We start from the raw sequence: 20,007 nt of genomic DNA, 5'->3' as shown, positions 1-20,007 counted from the left end.
ATTTTAAGTCTACATCATTCATGAGAAAGAAAAACCTCCCCACTGAAGGCATTGGGAAGTAGCAGATAGACTAAGTTTAGAGTCCTACTACCTGTCACTTGTATATGTACATCAAAGATCATTTACTGCAGTGGGAGTTTTCATACCTCCGCATGAGAGTGTGGGGGAGGGTTTGTCAAATCTTTTAGTACTACAAAAGGATCCTCTTACAAAAACCTGTTAGCCACTTGCAGCAAAAGAAAGTAGATAAATAGCTATTTATAGCATAGAACAACCTCTGACAGATGCGTAAATGAGGCTCAGTCAGGTAAATGTAGAAGCAGCTCTGTTACACAAGGTGTGTTTAGGTGACGGTGCTTCACAATCCTGTCATTCAGTCTTAATGGCATGAGAAAACAGCACCACTTCCTTATGTCTAGCATGAGTCATATAAAGAGGACTTGAAATGTATTCTGGGAAGAAGGAATGAAAGCAAAAAAACTAAGACCACGTTACCAAGGCAGTCCCCATCTGCCATTTTGAGAGAAACGCATTAAAGTTGTAAAATAAGCACTTGGAGTGATTTTGAGGCATTAAAAAACAAAGTTACAATGAAAAAATGTTTTTCAGTTCTAAGGTGGAGTTTTCTTTTAAAGGAATCCTTGCTTTAAGACCCAAAATAAGTTTCTCTTGGTACTTGAACATTATGCCTGCTCTAGAAGGGACTAAAAGGAGCATTGCAGTGGAAAAACATATTTGAGTAAGTGCATGCATCAAGGAGAGCATTTGCTAAGGCTGAATGTTTGGGACAAATTCCCACAAATGAAGGGTTGGAAATGAGAGATTAGGTGTACCACAAAAGGAATGAATGTGCATATTGAAAAAGACCTAGACATGTCGTGGTTAGGATGGAGTTGTAATATTCATGATGCATGATATCATCTGTTTTAGTTCACCTTTCGAGGCCACATATATTTAAGAACACAAAATTTTACAGAGCTTCCTGAGTGACATATGATATAAAAACAATAAAAATAACATCAGTCTTGACTAGGAACCATCAATAAACTGCTAAAATAAGTATTTCAATAAAATGTATTAAGAACATTCAACAGTCACTAAGGTCTTCATCATAATAGCATATAACCACAAATGCACATGTTAAATACATTCTTATTAAACACATGCCTAGTCATATGATTAGAGCTTTCATACTTATTTACATTGTTTAATCTTCTATTTCTCTTTAAAATGCATTTATAATTGAGGGCTGCATTTAATCGTGGAAAACACCAGCATTTAATAAAATTTGCCATTTTATTTCTCTATAATCCAACTGTTTGTCCATATCACCATTTAAAATATACTGGCATGTGATCTATAACATGTATTTAAAAAAAAAAATCACAGGAATAGGGGTTTTATCTAAATTAATATGTTTTGTGAATGCTCTTTTGTTTTCCTATACAGAAAGCATCACATATTGTGCATCGAGCAGCATGTGTAATAAAGGTGGATTTACATGTAAAGTAACCTGATGTTTCATAAAACTTGTTGCAGGTGGCACAAGGTAAAATAAGAACTTTCAGATATTTTCTTACACATGGAGCGATCAGAACATTTAAAAGCCTCTCTTCCTATAATGACTTATTATCCACTCTCTAAAATGCTTCTAATGTTTCTCCCTTTTTTATTAATAAAAATGCTTGCTCCCCCAAGGTTTATGCTACCTCTTTACAAGGCATGATTCACCACTTGTTGCACATTATATTTTTTATCAAGTAACTATCCACTGAAAAAAAAAGAAAACAAGTGGCATAAACACAGTCAAGTTAATGTTTTCTGTGTTTTCAACCTTTGGTGCTTCTTTATTTGCTGTATCTAAAACAATGAGTGAGAAGGTCACTGAAAAATCAATCCGTAAAAACAAAATGAAAACTCCAGCAAAGCTAGAAATTCCACTGTGTGACCTCCCAAACCTTTTGTATCTGAGGCACATGGGATATATGCAGATGATGCCTATGAACATCAAGTGTTTCAGCTAATTGGCGATTCTGAATGCCCATGACTTGTTTTGTCATTTTAATTGACAATTTCATGCCAATAAAGCCAAACCCCACTAGCTATGGATATGCATATTTCGGCCTTGTTATAACCTCATCAGCACAGCACAAGCAAAGTGTTTGACTAAGCATAAGAAACACAGGGCTATTATACCCAGCTGATCACTCATTGGAATTTCTAGCTTTGCTGGAGTTTTCATTTTGTTTTTACTGATTATTTACAGTATCTATAATCTTGTCTTGATACTCTTTCAACACAAATCTGGTATGTATCAATCCCAACAACTTGTCTATCTCATCTATACCTTTAGTTAATTGTTTAATGCTGAAAAACTGTCTCCTTATAAAAGTGTATTTTGTACAGGTGGGTTGCATACTGCTGTAATGCAAAGTAGCATTACTAGCAGTATTTTATAACTAAATTTGATATTCAGTTCACCATGCCCCCCCTTTTGTGAACTTCCACATCCAAAATCTTCAATATGTACTAGCATTTATTTGTTCAGTAAATTTGACTTAGCTCTACCCCAACTCCTTCTGATATAAAATTGTTAGTAAAATGAATGTATATTCATTTTTTGTCATATCCTGAAATATTGTCTAATATTTGTGTCTACTAATATGCCATCAAAAAATTTTGCTAATTGGGTGTCGTCATGGCTACCCCCCCCCCCTTTTTATGAAAATACTAACCACCTAACAAAAAAAAATGTTGAGTGACACCTGCTCAGTCAATTAAAAATCTAACTTCTCCAATGGCATATTCTTTATTGTCATACAAAATTAAAGTCTCTCATTCAACCCATACTTGACGTTGGATAGTAGTATACAAGGATTGAACATCTTTTGTCACTAACACATTTCTTTCAGCAATGTGTGCACTCTTTATTTTTTCTAAAAAATAAAATGTCACAAAAAAGGCAAATCTGTGACTTAAGTAAAGCTCTGTCAATGAATTTTGATTTCCCCCCAGTTATGATGCTGGGAAAGGTGCTTTCAGACTTGAATGGTGGTTGATCCACATTTTTTTCATAATACCAAACAGTTTTCTTATATTTGGTTAATCTGTACAAAAAAAAAGAAAGTATTGGTACATACTTTTCGAAATCCATCCACATAATCATTCAGCCTCAAATCACTGCATCTCTATGTTTCATAATGCCATTTAGCAACATTTGCCCATCTGCCATTTTGAGAGAAACACATCAAAATTGTAAAAGAAGCACTTGGAGTGATTTTGAGGCATTAAAATAGCTCAGAAACAAAGATACAATGAAAAAATATGTTTTTGAGTTCTAAGGTGGAGTTTTCTTTTAAAGGAATCCTTGCTTTAAGACCCAAAAGAAGTTTCTCTTGGTACTTGAACATTATGGTGAAGAAGTTAAGTTCAGCTCCTTTTAAACCAGTGGATTATGCATAGTTAAAATGTCTCTTGTGGGATGTGCATTTTTTTCTGTTTTTTTGTTAGTTTTGTCGGAAGGAGTTCAGCATTAGAAGTTTTCATGTGCAAGACAACTTACTTGGTATTTCACAGTGAAATGGTGTCATTGAAATCAAATCTATATTTCATGTCAGGAACAGTTTCTGAAACATATTTAATTGCCCATGTTTTTGTAAATTTTAAAACTTAAGGAAAAAAATGATGGAAAGCCTGAGTGTTCACAAGTAGGTTCATAGCTAATTATTAGACTATCTGTCCTTGTGGACCATTTTAAACCTAGCTCGTTTCCCCTCCCAAAGTTGTAAATTAAACATTGTACCTATGAGGCAAACACCTTAACCATTATACCAATCCAACCGACTAATGTTTTCAATAAAAGATTGACCAGTTATTTGTGTATTAAAAAAAAAATGAAAATCTGTGGTGGTGGGGAAGCTTTCCAGCCAACAGACAGAATGGTTGGCACATTGCGTTGTGATTTGCTAATGCAAATGCAATAAACATCTCATTGCACAGTGTGAGTTTGTTCCAGTAGGACAGCAGCAGCCACATTAGCTGTTTATTTCAGGAATGCATTTGCATAAAGATATAAGCTACAACACTGTCAGCACCTCCTCAAAACCATTTTAAGTTTGATAGTCCTTTCAGAAGCAACGCAAGTTTTATCATTAGTGTTCTGTACTACTGGTGTGATACTTCTGCTTAAGAAATTACAGAAATGTTTTGACATGTTGTATCTACCTTCTTCCAAAAGTCTACAGTTCAGCATAAGAATAATTACCAAACAGTAGTTCTTCGGTCACTGTATTAGTAAATTTACTCTGTCTCCATGCCCCAATAAAATATGTATAGTTTTTGTGGCTATTTTTTTGTATTTTTATACAGTTAAAATGCTGCAGATCTTGTTAGTTAGTTGTTGTTAAAGGATTACCTGCTATAATCACAAGTGCTTCTGAGGGTTATAGGAGGCTCAAATAACTGAAGAAGTCTCTTGGCAGTACTCATCTCATATGCAAACCTTCATTGCCAACCAAGGTTTGAAAGAATGATGTCTTGACAGTAGCACTGGTTGTCACAACGATTGAGGCACAGATGGTGAAATTTCTAGGAAGGAACCGAAAACCTGTATAATGCATAAAATCCAGACGTTATTTTCAAAGGTTTACCATTATGTATTTTTACACGCAGATGCATTTTTCTGAATGTAACAAGAATTAAATTCAAATTTTATGGAACATTATTCACTGGATAAAATGTGTTCACACATGTAAATCAACATATATTCTAGAAGTAATTCAGAAATGCTTATCACTAATTCACTATTTTTTAACTAGGTCAATTCTTGAACCTCTGTTTGAACGAAGGGCTTCAACAGTTTCCAGGGCAGAAGAGACTGCTGCTAAAGATGATAGTGATAATCGAATCAATAAATTTAAGAGAAAAGAGTGGAGTGTTAGCAAGTCTCAGGTTATCGTTGAAAGGGAGACTGAAAGTGATCTCTGTCAAGACATGGTATTTAATTCTTTCTCATCTACGTATTCGTATAATATTATTTGTGTATGATACAGTTAGTTAAAACCATGCTTTTGTGATTATATAAACTTGTTAATTTGCAAGTGTAGAATAGGATACAAATTAAATAGAAAAATTATTCCTGAGGAATTTTAAGCAGTGCTGGCAGCTCAGAAAATGGAGATGTACCCTGCTTTGTCATAATATTCATAATACTTAATCCATCATTTGAAGCATTTTGGAAAGTTCATCTCTATGCTGCAAATCTCATTTTATGCTCACTTATGAATAATTGGGTTTTGTTTCATGAAAACCAATGAATTCAAAATGAACTGCTAACTATTCAGACTGCTGATAACTGTTTCAGTGTAGCTCTTTATTAAAATATGCAAGAAAGTAAGACTTTTAAAGGTGCTTTTCTGGCATGTAGATGCCCCACATGGGGCTTTATGTTCACCCCCATTCATTAAATATACCGAGGTTGAACAACCTCAGCTTTGTAAATAAATGTTTATCCTTTCCACCTACTCCATTTTGCCCAACTTCAGATTCTGTGTCAGTGTATTTAAGCTACACTCACCAGACCAAGGCCAGATTCATTAACAGCTACACTAAGTGCAGCTGTCATGTATGCAATGTGATGCACACACAATAGCTTGTTTTTTTGTATTCATTAAATGCCTCTACACAGAGGGTAAATAGTAGAATATGCTAATGAAAGCTTAACTAACCAAATTACATGCTAATTAACCAGTCTAACATGGCAGAGCTATTCATGAAGCTGCAAAGCAACCATGTACAGTCATTGTAGCTGTTTGCCCTGAAATGCAGATCTCTTTGGATTTCAGCCATGATTGCACTTACAAAAAAAGCATATTATCATTTGCTGTTGCCATTAGAAAGTTGGATGTGCATCAGGCTTTAAAGTTGCTGCTGCTGTTACCAGACCTCTGCTAAGAAGAAGGTTTGTATATACTGTCTGAGTTGGTATGGACAGCATAATACAGAAAATTGTATAGCAAAACTGGGTAGACAGGGAAACAGTCTTGTAAATGTGCAACCACTTTCACCGTCATCTGTCAGTAATGTCAGTAGTACTCTGACTGTGATGTCTACAATATGTAGCTATGGACTTTGCACAGTAATGTGCACCAAGTATTTTACTTTCCTACACATATATGGAACCATAACTAAATTAAAAATGGGCAAAGGCCAGTGCACAGTCACTATCATTTTCACAGGGCAGTGTTGGGGAAGAATACATGATGGCAAGCCTAGCACCAAAGAAGTGAGTGTGAATTATTGAATGGTATTGCCTGCTTGAAAGTTCTGCAGTTTACCCACTTGTGGTGTCCTCCATGTCAGACCAACGTCAACATACAAAATGAGTAAAAAATTAAAGTTCCATGTTAGCACACCCAAGTAAATTGACCCCCCCCAAAAAAAAGTTAATTGAAATGAAAAGCAAGTGTACAGGTCATGTAAGGAAGACAATAGCTGTGTAACTGAGTTGTACATTGCAGCATTAACCAAAGCAATGTACACTTTTTCAATACAAATGACTAAAAATGTTCTTGGATGTCCATGTGTGTGAATGGCTGTAAAGTATTACAAGCTTAACATTTTTGGGCTACAAACGTCAAACTCCTGACTTTGGTAGAAAATAATACAACACTCTTCGGCAATAACTTGCCAGATGGGCATAGAAAATGTTCCATAATGTCATGTTACATTCTTCACGTAGTTTTGTAATGTAACGCATAACTGGTCTACATTCCTATGGGTGTATTGTATAATGCAGTCTGGCTCTGCGTTTGAAATACAATAGTTTCTAAAAAAAAAAAAAAAAAAAATCGCAACTTATCTTTGCATCAGGTTAGTTGTGACACTAGAAACATGTTTTGTAGGCAATTAGCATCTTGTACCTCTCTGCTTAAAAGTCTCCCCTACCAATGTGCACATTTCTTAGCATGCACGATTACCTTGATATAGTGCAGATTCAGCCCTGGCAGCACTGTGAATAGGTGTGAACTCATTAGCATTCATGAATTCCAAAATCTGCAGTAAGTGCAGGGAATGTAAATGTGGTGTAAGGACCTACACAACTGCATGCACACTCCCTACCTTTGCAGTTACATGCACTAGGAAGTGTTATCTGCCAACTGCTTGCAAGTGTGAATGATTAAAAACACCACTCCACGAACCAACTCACCAAAGATAAAAAAACACACAGACAACTGGAGAAATGGTCACCATCCACTTTTACTGTGTTCCTAGTACTTCGGCATCAAGCCTTCCAGGGAATAATTACTCGCAAGAATGGTGCAGTTTATATACATTTCACTACATTCATTTTTCAATTTAATTATACAATAATTGATTAGTTAGTGAGTCAAGAAAATTTAACGTGCATCAACAGCACTTAAAATGCAGCAAAAACATTTAAAGTGCATCCAAAAATTTTTAAGTGCAACCCCATACAACTCCTATTACCTATAACATGGTAATTTATATTACTCATACAAAATACACCTATACATCTTTAAAATAATGCTATTATTTCATCCTATTCATATAAATCTTTCAACCTATACATCTGTGCATCATTAGAATGATAATACAAAAATATTTCATCCTATACATGTAAATCTAACTCCATATTAAGTCCACAGGGCTCCAAAATTAATAATATATCTACTTTCCATCCTTAAAAGGATGTGCCCATATTCCATAACTTGTAATGCATAGGGTTTGTTTAAAACAGAAAAAATAAACTACTCGTATTGCCATTGTGAACAGCATGAAAATGCTGGGCTACTGGATTATTAAGCTTAACATTCCTCACATCCCCCAAATGCTCCATAGTTCTTCTTTTCACCATTCTTCTGGTTTGACCTATATACCATTTTACAGGTAGTCAATCACATCCAATGGCACAAACAACCCCACTGGTACTACAGTTATAAGATCCCAGGGCAGTAAACTTCTTTCCATTGATCAAAGTACCTGAAATATTCTTGACTTTCACACACCTTTCACCTTCCACATCTAAAGATGCCTACTGTTTCAGAACTAATTTCCATTCTACTGCTTGCCCCACTATTCAATATTTCCTTCAAATTATGAAATCTACTATGTGAAAAAATAACCTTGCCCCTGAAAATGTTGCCGACTTCATCATACTGCTGGATGATGGGCCAAAACCTATACACGAACGCCTTCAACATAGCTGAAAAAGGGAAATATTTATTGGCAAAAAATGTCATCCTCAGAAATTTTATGATAATATCTATGCCCATGATGTATAGTATGACTCCATGCTCTCTGACCAGCAGTGTGCTTTCTCACTCTTTCCTCAGCCCTATTTAACACCTGGCTAGAATACCCTCTCTTTGCCAGTTTGGATCTAACAATACTGAATTCCCCATCCAATGTAGTTCAGTCATAAATACTGTCACTGATGCGCTTGAATTCTCCATAAGGGAGAGATTCAAATAAATGTCCTGGGTGCATACTGTCTGCACTCAAAAAATTATTAGCCACGGTTTCCTTATAAAATGGTCTGTAAGACACTGATTTAGATGTGGAGGGTGCAAGGTGTGTGATAAAATCAAGAACATTTCAGGTACTTTGATCAATGGAAAGAAGTTTACTGCCCTGGGATGTTATAATTGTAGTACCAGTGGGGTTGTTTATGCCATTGGATGTGATTGCCTACCTGTAAAATGGTATGTAGGCCAAACCAGAAGAATGGTGAAAAGAAGAATTATGGAGCATTTGGGGGATGTGAGGCATGTTAGGCTTAATAATCCAGTAGCCCAGCATTTTCTTGCTGTTCACAATGGCAATACTAGTAGTTTATTTTTTTCTGTTTTAAACAAACCTTATGCAGTACAAGGTATGGAATATGCACGCATACTTTTAAGGATGGAAAGTAGATATATTATTAATTTTGGAACTCTTTGGCCCCGTGGGCTTAATATGGAGTTAGATTTACATGTATGGGATGAAATATATTTTTGTATCATCATTCTAAAAATGCATGGATGTATAGGTTGAAAGATTTATATGAATAGGATGAAATAATAGCATTTATTATTTTAAAGATGTATAGGTGTATTTTGTATGAGTAATATAAATTACCATGTTATAGGTAATAGGAGTGTATGGGGTTGCACTTTAAAATTTTTGGATGCACTTTAAATGTTTTTCATGCAGTTTAAGTGTTGTTGATGCACTTTAAATTTTCTTGACTCATTGATTAATTTAATTAATCAATTGTATAATTAAATTGAATAATGAATGCGGTGAAATGTATATAAACTGCACCATTCTTGTGAGTAATTATTCCCTGGAAGGCTTGATGCTGAAGTACTAGGAACACAGTAAAAGTGGATGGTGACTGTTTCTCCAGTTGTCTGTGTGATTTTTTTTTATCTTTGGTGAGTTGGTTTGTGAAGTGGTGTTTTTGGAGCTTTTTGACATCATGTCAGTTACTGGAGCTTTGGTTGGTAGAGACATATCTAATTCTAATTCCATGTCCAGTTCAGTAACTACCTTTTTTCCTGTACAGAAATGTGGAGAGAAAGGGATGAGAAGGTGGCTGCTTCAGATTTGTGGTCTTGCAATGGACTGGGAGATCAGCTGGCAACCAGGTATGAAAGTCTACAACGCTTGTTTGTAAAGGAGGTGTCTTTATATTATGATACCTGGTTGCTGGAGAAATTTATTAGTCTGAATTTAACCCCTCTGAGTTTAAGGCTGGACAAACTTCCAGCTTCAGAATTTTGTGAAGCTGAAGCCGATTTATTTGAGGAGTGGAAGAATATTTCTTTACAGTGCACCTTAGGGTGGCTCAAAGTGCTTGTTAAACGTAGCAACAGACTGCATGAACAAGTAAGAAGTTCATTTTCGGAGCTGCAGGACAAGCTTAAGGGGGAGACTACATTTGCCGTATTTAATAATAGGATGAAGGACATTCATGTGAGTGTGGGCAAAGCTGAGGCTGAAATCCTGGAAAGGAAACATAACAAGCTCAATAGAGATGATCAAGATTATAGAAACAAGTTAATTTTTCAGTGGCAGAGAAAACCCAGGCAAAGCAGGTCTACCTTAAAAAATACGGCTATGAGGTCTCTGAGCACGTGAGAGTCATTTTCGTCCACAGAAGCAAGCAGCAGCATCAACAGCAGGACATGCGTTTCATTTGAGGACTTGAATGAAGGAGGCGTTCAACAGGGCGAGTAGAGCAGCGGTCAAAGAGGGAATCCAGAGCAGTCGAAAAGCAAGCGTAGCTGAAGGTGGCAGAATAAGAAGAAATCAAGAAAAACAGAGACTTGGACATTTTGGACTTAATATTATTGGTGATGTTTTTGTTACATGCAATGAGGAACATAACAACAGGTATGTCTTGGATAATGTAAATAATGTGAGTAACTTACATTCAGTGAGTTAGGGTAAAATGTCAAACATTATTAATTTATCAGAGTTAGATCATAATATGTATAGTCATCTTATGAAAGGAATGAAATTTGTGCCTACATATTTTCCAGCCTTGGCAGACATAATGTTAGAAACATGTGCTTTTTGTCGTAAATTGCATTTGAAGGCATTTTTTTATAAAACATTTAGAAAATGCAAATGCTGACATAACATGTAGTATTGATGAAGATAAGGAACCATTGCTAGATTTATCACTGCATGAAAATGAGTTGGTGGATATTTTTGCTTATGAACAAGAGCTTGAAAGCAATAGGGATAGTACTGGTGATGATTTTTCATATAACACTGGGTATGGAAAATTTAGTATTCCCAAGGTTCCTTATGTCAACACTTTTCATCTGCCTAGAACTGTCTCACCCATAATAAATTTTGAGGAGGTGTTATATAAACAGCTTCAAGTTGAATATAAGAAGTTTTATGGCAGTTACAAGCCCCATAATTTGAAAAAGCATGAACAGAATGCATTAAGGCAGTTAAGAAGTTTGAGTAAAGGTTGTTTTTGCACAAGCAGATAAGGGAGGTAACTGGTAATAATGTCTAGAGTTGGAAACAACAATATGGTGAAGGAATTGTTACAGGATGCTGGTGTTTATGAACAAGTGCAGTCAAATGTTCTGGATGCATATAATGATTTTTTGCTGGAATTACTTGAAAAGGGAGAAACCTTGTCATCGCAATAAACAAAACATGCTGGAGGGATAGGTTCCTGACCCAGAGACTCCCCAGACTCTGGAATAGATTGCCCATACATGTCAAGCAGAGTGCCTCTTTGGTCCTCTTCAAAAGGAACCTTGACGATTGAATGGGAGAAAGGAAATTCACACCGGGGATCACGTCCGTCGCCCTGCTAGACAGGGGTCCAGGGAAGTAAATAGTGTGGGAAGAAATAGCCAGGGAATTGTTATGGCTAGGCTTGTATAGGCCCTAGGGCTGGTAGCCTAGTACCAACCTATGAAGACTGGGATTTTTTCCACCAATGATGATAAAAAATTGCATGTATAATATCCTAGAATGGCTAAATTTTATGCAATTCCCAAGGTACACAAGGACTTGACAAATCCTCCTGGAAGGCCCATAGTGTCGGGGGTGGGGGGGTATATCCAGAATATTGGCATTTTTCTGGATGCACAGTTGAAAGAGCATTTGACGCGAGTCCCCTCACATGTAAAAAGCTGACAGACACTTTGGGAGGTACTGAGTGGAAAGATTGTTTTCTGGGCAACCGTTGATGTCAAGTCTTTGTATACTAATATTTCTCATTGATGGGGTCTGGAAGCAATAGCCAGATTATTGGGGAGAAGTCCCAGGATGAGTTATATTTTGCAAATGTCAGAGTTTGTACTGACACATAATGTATTTAGGTTTGAGGGCAATTATTTTCTACAAAAAACAGGAACTGCTAATGGGGCATCATTTGCTCCATCATATGCCATCATTTTTATGGGGTTTTTTGAGGAGAGCTGTATTTATAGGAACACATATTTTTTGGAAAATGTTATTGTTTTCCAATGCTGTATTGATTATTTGTTCTTTTTATGTAAAGGAGAGATCAGTCTTTTTGAACAGTTTATGTTGGAACTTAATCAGAATCAGTATGGCATTACAGTATCCTACCAAACACACAGGCATATGATACCATTTCTAGATTTGGATTTTTTTGTGGGTAAAGATAAATCAGTGTCTTTCAGACCATTTTATAAGGAAACAGCGGTTAATAATTTTTTGAGTGCAGACAGTATGCACCCAGGACATTTACTTGAATCTCTCCCTAATGGAGAATTATGATAGAACTGCATTGGATGGGGAATTCAATATTGTTAGATCCAAATTGGTGAAGAGAGAGTATTCTAGCCAGGTGTTAAATAGGGCTGAGGAAAGAGTGAGAAAGCACATTGCTGGTCGGAGAGCATGGAGTCATACTATACATCATGGGCGTGGAGATTATCATAAAATTTCTGAGGATGACATATTTTTTGTCAATAAATTTTCCTCTTTTTCAGCTACGTTGAAGACGTTGCTGTATGGATTTTGGCCCATCATCCAGAAGGACAACATTTTCAGGGGCAAGGTTATTTTTTCTCATAGTAGATTTCATAATTTCAAGGAACTATTGAATAGTGGGGCAAGCAGTAAAGTGGACATTAGTTCTGACACAGTAGGCACCTTTAGCTGTGGAAGGTGCAAAGTGTGTGATAAAGTCAAGAATATTTCAGGTACTTTGATCAATGGAATGAAGTTTACTGCCCTGGGATCTTATAACTGTAGTACCAGTGGGGTTGTTTGTGCCATTGGATGTGATTGCCTACCTGTAAAATGGTATAGGTCAAACCAGAAGAATGGTGAAAAGAAGAACTATGGAGCATTTGTGGGGTGTGAGGCATGTTAGGCTTAATAATCCAGTAGCCCAGCATTTTCATGCTGTTCACAGTGGCAATACTAGTAGTTTATTTTTGTCTGTTTTAAACAAACCTTATGCAGTACAAGGTATGGAATATGGGTGCATCCTTTTAAGGATGGAAAGTAGATATAGTATTCATTTTGGAACTCTGTGGCCCATGGGCGTAATATTGAGTTAGATATACATGTATAGGATGAAATATCTTTGTATTATCATTCTAAAGATGCATAGATGTGTAGTTTGCAAGATTTATATGAATAGGATGAAATAATAGCATTTATTATTTTAAAGATATATAGGTATATTTTGTATGAGTAATATAAATTACCATGTTATAGGTAATAGGAGTGTATGGGGTTGCACTTTAAAATTTTTGGTTGCACTTTAAATGTTTTTGATGCATTTTAAGTGGTGTTGATGCACTTTAAATTTTCTTGATTCACTGATTAATTAATCTATCAATTATTGTATAATTAAATTGAATAATGAATGTAGTGAAATGTATATAAACTGCACCATTATTGTGAGTAATTATTCCCTGGAAGGCTTGATGCCGAAGTACTAGGAACACAGTAAAAGTGGATGGTGACCATTTTTCCAGTTGTCTGTGTGTTTTTTTATCTTAAGTGTGAATGATTACCCTGGCTACAGTTTCATTCAGGGTGTCAGGGAGAAGATAGTGGCAAACAATGTTATAACTGTCATTGAATGACTTAGGAGAAGAACATTCCAAACATTGATATGAATTGTTTATTACAACATTTTATGCTTTTCAATAGAATTGTCTGTAATTCTAAGAAAGTAGATTATTCACTGAATCATGTATCAACTCCAAGGTGCAAAGCACATAGCAGTCTTGTTAGAGAAGTATATATCTTTGAATAATATTCACAAAATAAAAAGAAGCAAAGAGGTGTAGTGTTACAAATTTTATTTTGTTTGAGAAATGATTATGTGCCTTGTTGCCAGAATTATAGCCATCCACACATCTAACTGCAAATTACACAGGACAAAGGTCAGGATTTTTTTCTGTTGCACATGTAATGTCAGCTGATGTTGTATCACATATTGAGTATAGGTAATATCTGTTTTTATCTTCACGATATAATCTGTGTGGCATGTAGTGATAAGACTCTGAACTGTGTCTTGTGAAAGCCATTGTGACTTGGAGGTCTAATCCAGACACGGCTGTGTTTGTGTGAACATAATTTTTAATGAGCATTTATTCATGTTGAAACACAACCAGACTGAGGAAATATTAAAACTGTATGGTTTAACTGCTTGTTTCATAATGTTTCCTCTATTTTAGTAGCCTTTTTTGTTTTTTCTTCCCCATTTGCCCACCATTTGGAATTTGGTACTCTGGACTGGCAGATGTCCCCAAGTGATCTACTGACATCCTTGCATATCACTGTTGCAGTATTCTTTACAATAGGGATCCCCTGCCAAGGGCAGTCCTACGTCCGGACAGTATACTAAAGAATTTAGGTTGTAATGGATACACAATGTAAGGCATAAAGATGATGTCCGGACATACCATCCTCAAAACTTCTTTGCTACTATTCTGAATGCTGTTTTCAGTCGTCGGTCTGAATGCTCACTCGTCTGCTGGTTATCAACCACTTTCGGATAAGTGCCCCTTTGGGGTTGTTTGATTTTTTTTTTTTTAAAAAAAACAAGAAACATCTTGATTAAATTATCACATATGACATAAGCAATTTTACATTTGTATAAATGAAAATAAACTATACCAACACAGTCTCAGTTGCAACAGTATGCATTACAAACCATGTTGACACAACTGTAGCAGCAAACATTATGCATGACTTATGATATAGTAAGTCATTGTCAGTCAGAGATTACATAGCTCATTCAAATCCTGCCTTCCTTTAAATCTTATTCCTCCTCTGCATGTATTGATTCCACAGTTCCCATTTTTTCTTGTGCAATTTGCTTCTTCCCTTTTCTAAAGATCCCAATTCCAGTTGTTTTATCTCCTTTTACTGTCTTCACTTCTTCTACTAAAATTGGTTTAGACTTTGATTTCTATTTTCTAGTAATTTTGTTTTTTTTTTTTTTTTTTTTTTGGCATTCATCATAATTAGACTAAGCAAGGCCTCAACATGTCTAGGCACTTCCGATTCTATATCACAGCTCAAAAAAATAATTTCCTTACTTACACCAATTTACTCATCCAATATCTCTGACAGAACAGTCTGCTGGGAGTCTTTAAAGTCTGCCAACTCATTACACTCCCAGAAAATGTTCCCAGTTACCTTTTTCCCCATCACACCTCCAGCATTTGCTGTCTACTTGAGGAAACATTCTTTGGAGTCTACTCTGGGTATAAAAATAAGTATGTAACCACTTCCAAGGGAAGATCCTAAATCTTCTAGACTTTGTTGCATATTTGGGAGATATACACATATCCTCCCATTTTTTTATTTATGAATTTCTTATTCAGTCTCTCTTCCCAATCCTTTCTTAACCTCCTCTTATTGATCATTATAGTTATGCAATATTTTATATGCTGTACTAATTGTCCATTTCTAAATGGCAACTTCTATTCTAAATTCTAATAAAAACTCTGTGTTTGTCTTTCATTTAGGACCCCCCTATTTATTTCTCTTTGCCTATACTGCGATATCAAGCCTTGATAGGGAAGACAATTTCTAACCTACAATCCAAATAAGTCCTTGGCATCTTCCCATTCTGTTGCCTTTCCCTCTCTAGTTATTTGTACCCAATACCTTGGTTCCTTTGACAGTTTTTTCCAATAAATTCCTGCCCTTCTTGCCTGTTGTCTGTATCCCTAATTGCAGTCATCTCTATCAGCAAAATCTCCTTTCTCCATTCCTGTGTTAGCTTAGTTCTTAGAATAAATTCTGCTACTTTATGAATACAGTATTCTGTATGATTATTACTGTGCTCCATAAAGGTGTTTTTGCCTTGTTTCTTGTTGTTGGTTTCATGTCATCCCAAAAGGGGAAATGCCAATGCAGGAGACAGATTCCCCATAAAGATTATCACAAGCAGTGTTTGTTCTATTTCGGTGCTTCCCACAACCATGCATCTTGTGAGATTGATCAAGCTTTTGTCTCAAAGACATTGCATAGTTGGCTTTCTTCATTTGCAATTTACTTGGAGAACCAACGATTTAAACTCTTGGCTAAAGACACTGTGAAAGGATCTTCCCAGCCTGAGGTTCAGCTGTCTGCCAAGAAAAAGACCAAGAAAGCTCAGCCGGATTCTTCGGCTGTACTCCCTGCACCAGACATCTCCCTTGATGCTGGTGAAAGCCAGAGGATCATCCAGTCTGTCATATATGCCTCTGCCATGACCAGTATGGAGGCCAGCATGGCTCCGACTCCACTCACATCCATGGAGGCCTTGCAGACATGTGCTTCATATGTAAAGGGGGTAACATGGCTAGCGATTACCAAAGGGCCTAGAAGTGTTCCTTAGATATTAGCCAGAGTAGAGGTTCTGACTGCCATTATTGAATGTCATCATTGGTCAGAGCCTCCTAAAATTTTCTAGGCTGACATGCCACTTAAAAAGAAGCAAACCACTAAACGCATTTCACATGCTCCTGAAGATCCTCATAGTGAATGGCAAAACTTCAGCCAAGGTCTGTTTACTGCCCTTGCGGCTTTGAAGCATCCACAGGAGGTTTCTGTTCCTGCTGCTCCTGGGTCTTATACACCTCTTAAGAGGCCTAGGGAGCAGGTTCCTCATGATGATGATGATTATGCAGATTCAGATGAAGAGTCACTTACTTATTCCTCTCAGATTCCTTCTCCATTAGACTTTGGTTATGCCAAAGAAGAGTCTGTCAGTGCTGACACTGCTTTTGAGGAGGTTTTGTTTGGTGATGCTATTCCCAGAAGGATGGAATGTTTCAAATGGGATTGTGTTCAGGTGCCTGCTGCTCAGAAGAGGTGTTGTGCAGATGGAGTCTCCTAGGCCCTCTGCTGTTCCTCTTCTTGTTACCTTGCTGGATGCTTTTTCTACTGCTTCTCAGGCTCCTGATTCCCAACCCCTTGCTCCCAAGAAACCTGATAGGTTTTATAAATTGCCTGACATCTGCAGGTTTCTTTATAAGTGTCCCTCTACTTACCCTTCTGCAGTGTCAGTGGCTTCTGATAAGCCCTCCAAATTGTTGCCTTTAGCTAAGTTGCTTCCCTCTGATAATGACAGCTGAACCATGGAGAAGCTAGGTAAGAAGGTGTATACTTCTGCTACCCTAGACTTTAGAGTTGTGAACTATCAGACACATGTGACCAGGTGTGTCTTGGCTGTTCTCACTCGGGCCTGTCAAGCCATTTCAGAACTTCCTGATTCTGAAGGGAAGGCCTCTGCTCTTGCCTTGCTAGGGATGTCCTCCCAAGTTGCTCGCCATTCCATTAAATGCAGCTATGCTGCAGCTGATGTTTCATCTAGGACTGCTGGTTTTGGATCTGTTTTGAGGAAGAATTCCTGGCTCAGACTTCAGCCTTTGCCTGATGATATCAAGTCTAAAGTGATGGATGCTCCTCTGGATAATAAACATTTCTTTGGTACTTCTGCTGCAGAGTTGTTTACGTTACAGGAGTTGAATCATATTTTTGTGTCACCTGTTCCCAAGTTTCAGAGGAGTTTTCCTAATAAGTCTGCGTTTGTCCGTAGACAGTCTTGCCCTCCCCAAAGATAAAAAGGGTGGTAGAAAGGCTCCCTCTGCTAAGGCTACCCACACTCCTACTCAGAAGCTTTCTTTTCCTGACAAACCAGGTTGCTGTCTGACTGTTCTTGTCCTGCTCTTCTCAGTCACATTCCTCTTTCTCTACATCTTTCCCTGTCCCTTTTTTTTTTTTTGTTTAAAAATCACCCACCACTCCTGGGTTCTTTCCATCACTCCACAAGAAGCACCATCGAAACCATAACCATGAGGAAAAACGCTGACTGAGATGATATTAACTTTTTAACTTTTTATTACAAGTTCTGGTACCTCGGCCATTCGCCTTCAATGGAACAATTTACTACCAAAAAGTCACCTCCTTATATACCAAAAATACATTCTGTTATCAAAATAATTAATCAATCAATTAAATAATTCATGATCATTACTAACTGATTCTCTTAAAGTGCAGTCACACAATGCATAAGTATGTACTACTAAAAGGGAGACATTTATTGATGTAAAAAGCTTTATACATCCATCAAATGCCATACAAGCAAAATATAGAATATAAACAAGTAATCCATATATGCACAAATCCATTTATATACAGAGAATTACCATAAACTTTCCAAGATTGTGCAATTATAAAAATCTAAAATAAAAAGTTATGTATATAATATTACTTATTCATATTCCGTTAACTTACTGCTTGAATTATTAATTTTAATCACAATTTATTATTATGAATTTCATCTTACTCCTAATATTTACAGATACAGGGCAAATGGGGGGATTTGTTTTCAGCGTATTGGCATGACCTAAAGTATTTACAGGCAACTTTAAAAGGGAATTAAATAAACTTGAATATAGAATGATAATTAACATACATTACATCCTAGAGGAATGAATTTCGATAGCAACATGACTGTAAATATTAGGAGTAGGATGAAATTCATAATCATAAATTGTGATTAATAATTCAAGCAGTAAGTTAATGGAATATGAACCATAAGTAATCTGTATAGACAATTTTATTTTAGATTTTTATAATTGTACAATCTTGGAAAGTTTATGGTAATTCTCTATGTATAAATGAATTTGTGCAAATATGGATTACTTGTTTATATTCTATATTTTGCTTGTATGGCATTTGATGGATGTGTAATGTTTTTTGACATCAAAAAATGTCTTCCTTTTAGTCGCACATACTTCTGCACTGTGTAATTGCACTTTAAGAGAATCAGTTAGTGATGGTTATGAATTATTTAATTTAATTGATTGATTAATTGTTTTGATAATTGATTGCATTTTTGGTATATAAGGAGGTGATTTTTGGTAGTAAATTGTTCCATTGAAGGTCAATGGCCGAGGTACTAGAATCTGTAATAAAAAGTTAAAATCATCTCTGTCGGTGTTTTTCCTCATGGTTATGGTTTCGATGGTGTTTCTTGTGAAGTGAATTTTTCGGTGGTTGGAAGGTGTTTCTTGTGTTCTTTCCATCACTCGCCAAGGTTATTACACGGTTTGGAAATCTCGTCCCCCCTTTTTGGGTATTCCTCAGCCTCTTCAAGAACAACTGCTCTTTTTTCCAGAGGTGCTTCAGGGCCAACTGTTGGCTCAAGGAACAATTCAAGAAGTTAACTCATTGGGGGAAGAGGTTTTATTCCAAAATGTTCTTAGCCCCAGGAAAGAAGACACCTGGAGACCCATTCTGGACCTTTCCCAACTAATTATCGTTTTGAAGGTCCCTTCCTTTCAGATGCTGTCCCTTCACCCTTCAAGCTTTCTTTCCTCTACTACTTCCTCCAGCTTTTCTAGTTTCCCTGGATCTCAAGGATGCTTATCTTCACATCCCTATTCATCCTCTTTTCTGGAAGTTTTTGTGTTTCTCTGTTGCTTCCTGGCATTTTCAGTTCTATATGTTTAGCCTCTCTTTTGCCCCAAGAGTCTCCACCAAATGCCTCGCTCCTGTGATTGTTTTCTGCAGGTTAAGGAGGATACAGGTATTTCCTTACCTGGACAACCTACTGATTCAGGCCCCCTCTCCAGAGATATTATTTCAGCATCTATACTTTGCTATTTCTCTCCTGCAAAGCCTGGGGTTACTGTAAATTTCCAAAAGTCATTTCTGAGTCCTCAGGATGTAGCTTCCAGGCTGTTCCAGTGCTGGCATCCCAGCCTCCTCCCAAGGCTTTAACACTGACTGCTTTCTTTCAGTCCCTTCTTTCTCTGATTTCATTTACAACCAGGGAGTTTCTCAGGGCTCTATTTCATGGCATCCACCATTCCTAAGCTCTCTTTAGCCAAAACTTCAGTGGTTCCTAAAGTCAGTTTGGATTCAACAAACGTTCTCATCTATTAGATTTTCTGGTTCCTCTACTTCCTTGTCTCAGTCTGGAACTTCAGTGGCAGATTCATCAGTTGTCCCTGAAGCCAGGGCTTCCTTTCCAAC

General features: G+C 36.7%; 1 protein-coding gene across 1 annotated transcript in view; it reads left to right on the top strand.

Moving 5' to 3' along the window:
- The window catches only part of DOCK5 (dedicator of cytokinesis 5), a gene marked incomplete in the record, with an annotated part of 3,482,443 nt that overhangs the window by 3,331,945 nt on the left and 130,491 nt on the right, over positions 1 to 20,007 (top strand). Inside the window, 1 exon segment of the mRNA XM_044083155.1 lies at positions 4,818 to 4,995. Within this exon segment, the coding sequence (XP_043939090.1) occupies positions 4,818 to 4,995 (178 nt within the window).

The sequence above is a fragment of the Protopterus annectens genome, chromosome 9.part0 (assembly GCF_019279795.1).
Source record: "Protopterus annectens isolate FY-2018-M chromosome 9.part0, PAN1.0, whole genome shotgun sequence".
NCBI classification, from domain to species: Eukaryota; Metazoa; Chordata; order Ceratodontiformes; family Protopteridae; genus Protopterus; species Protopterus annectens.
The sequence above is the reverse complement of the archived record's forward strand: the minus strand, read 5'-3'. Positions and strand labels throughout refer to the sequence as shown.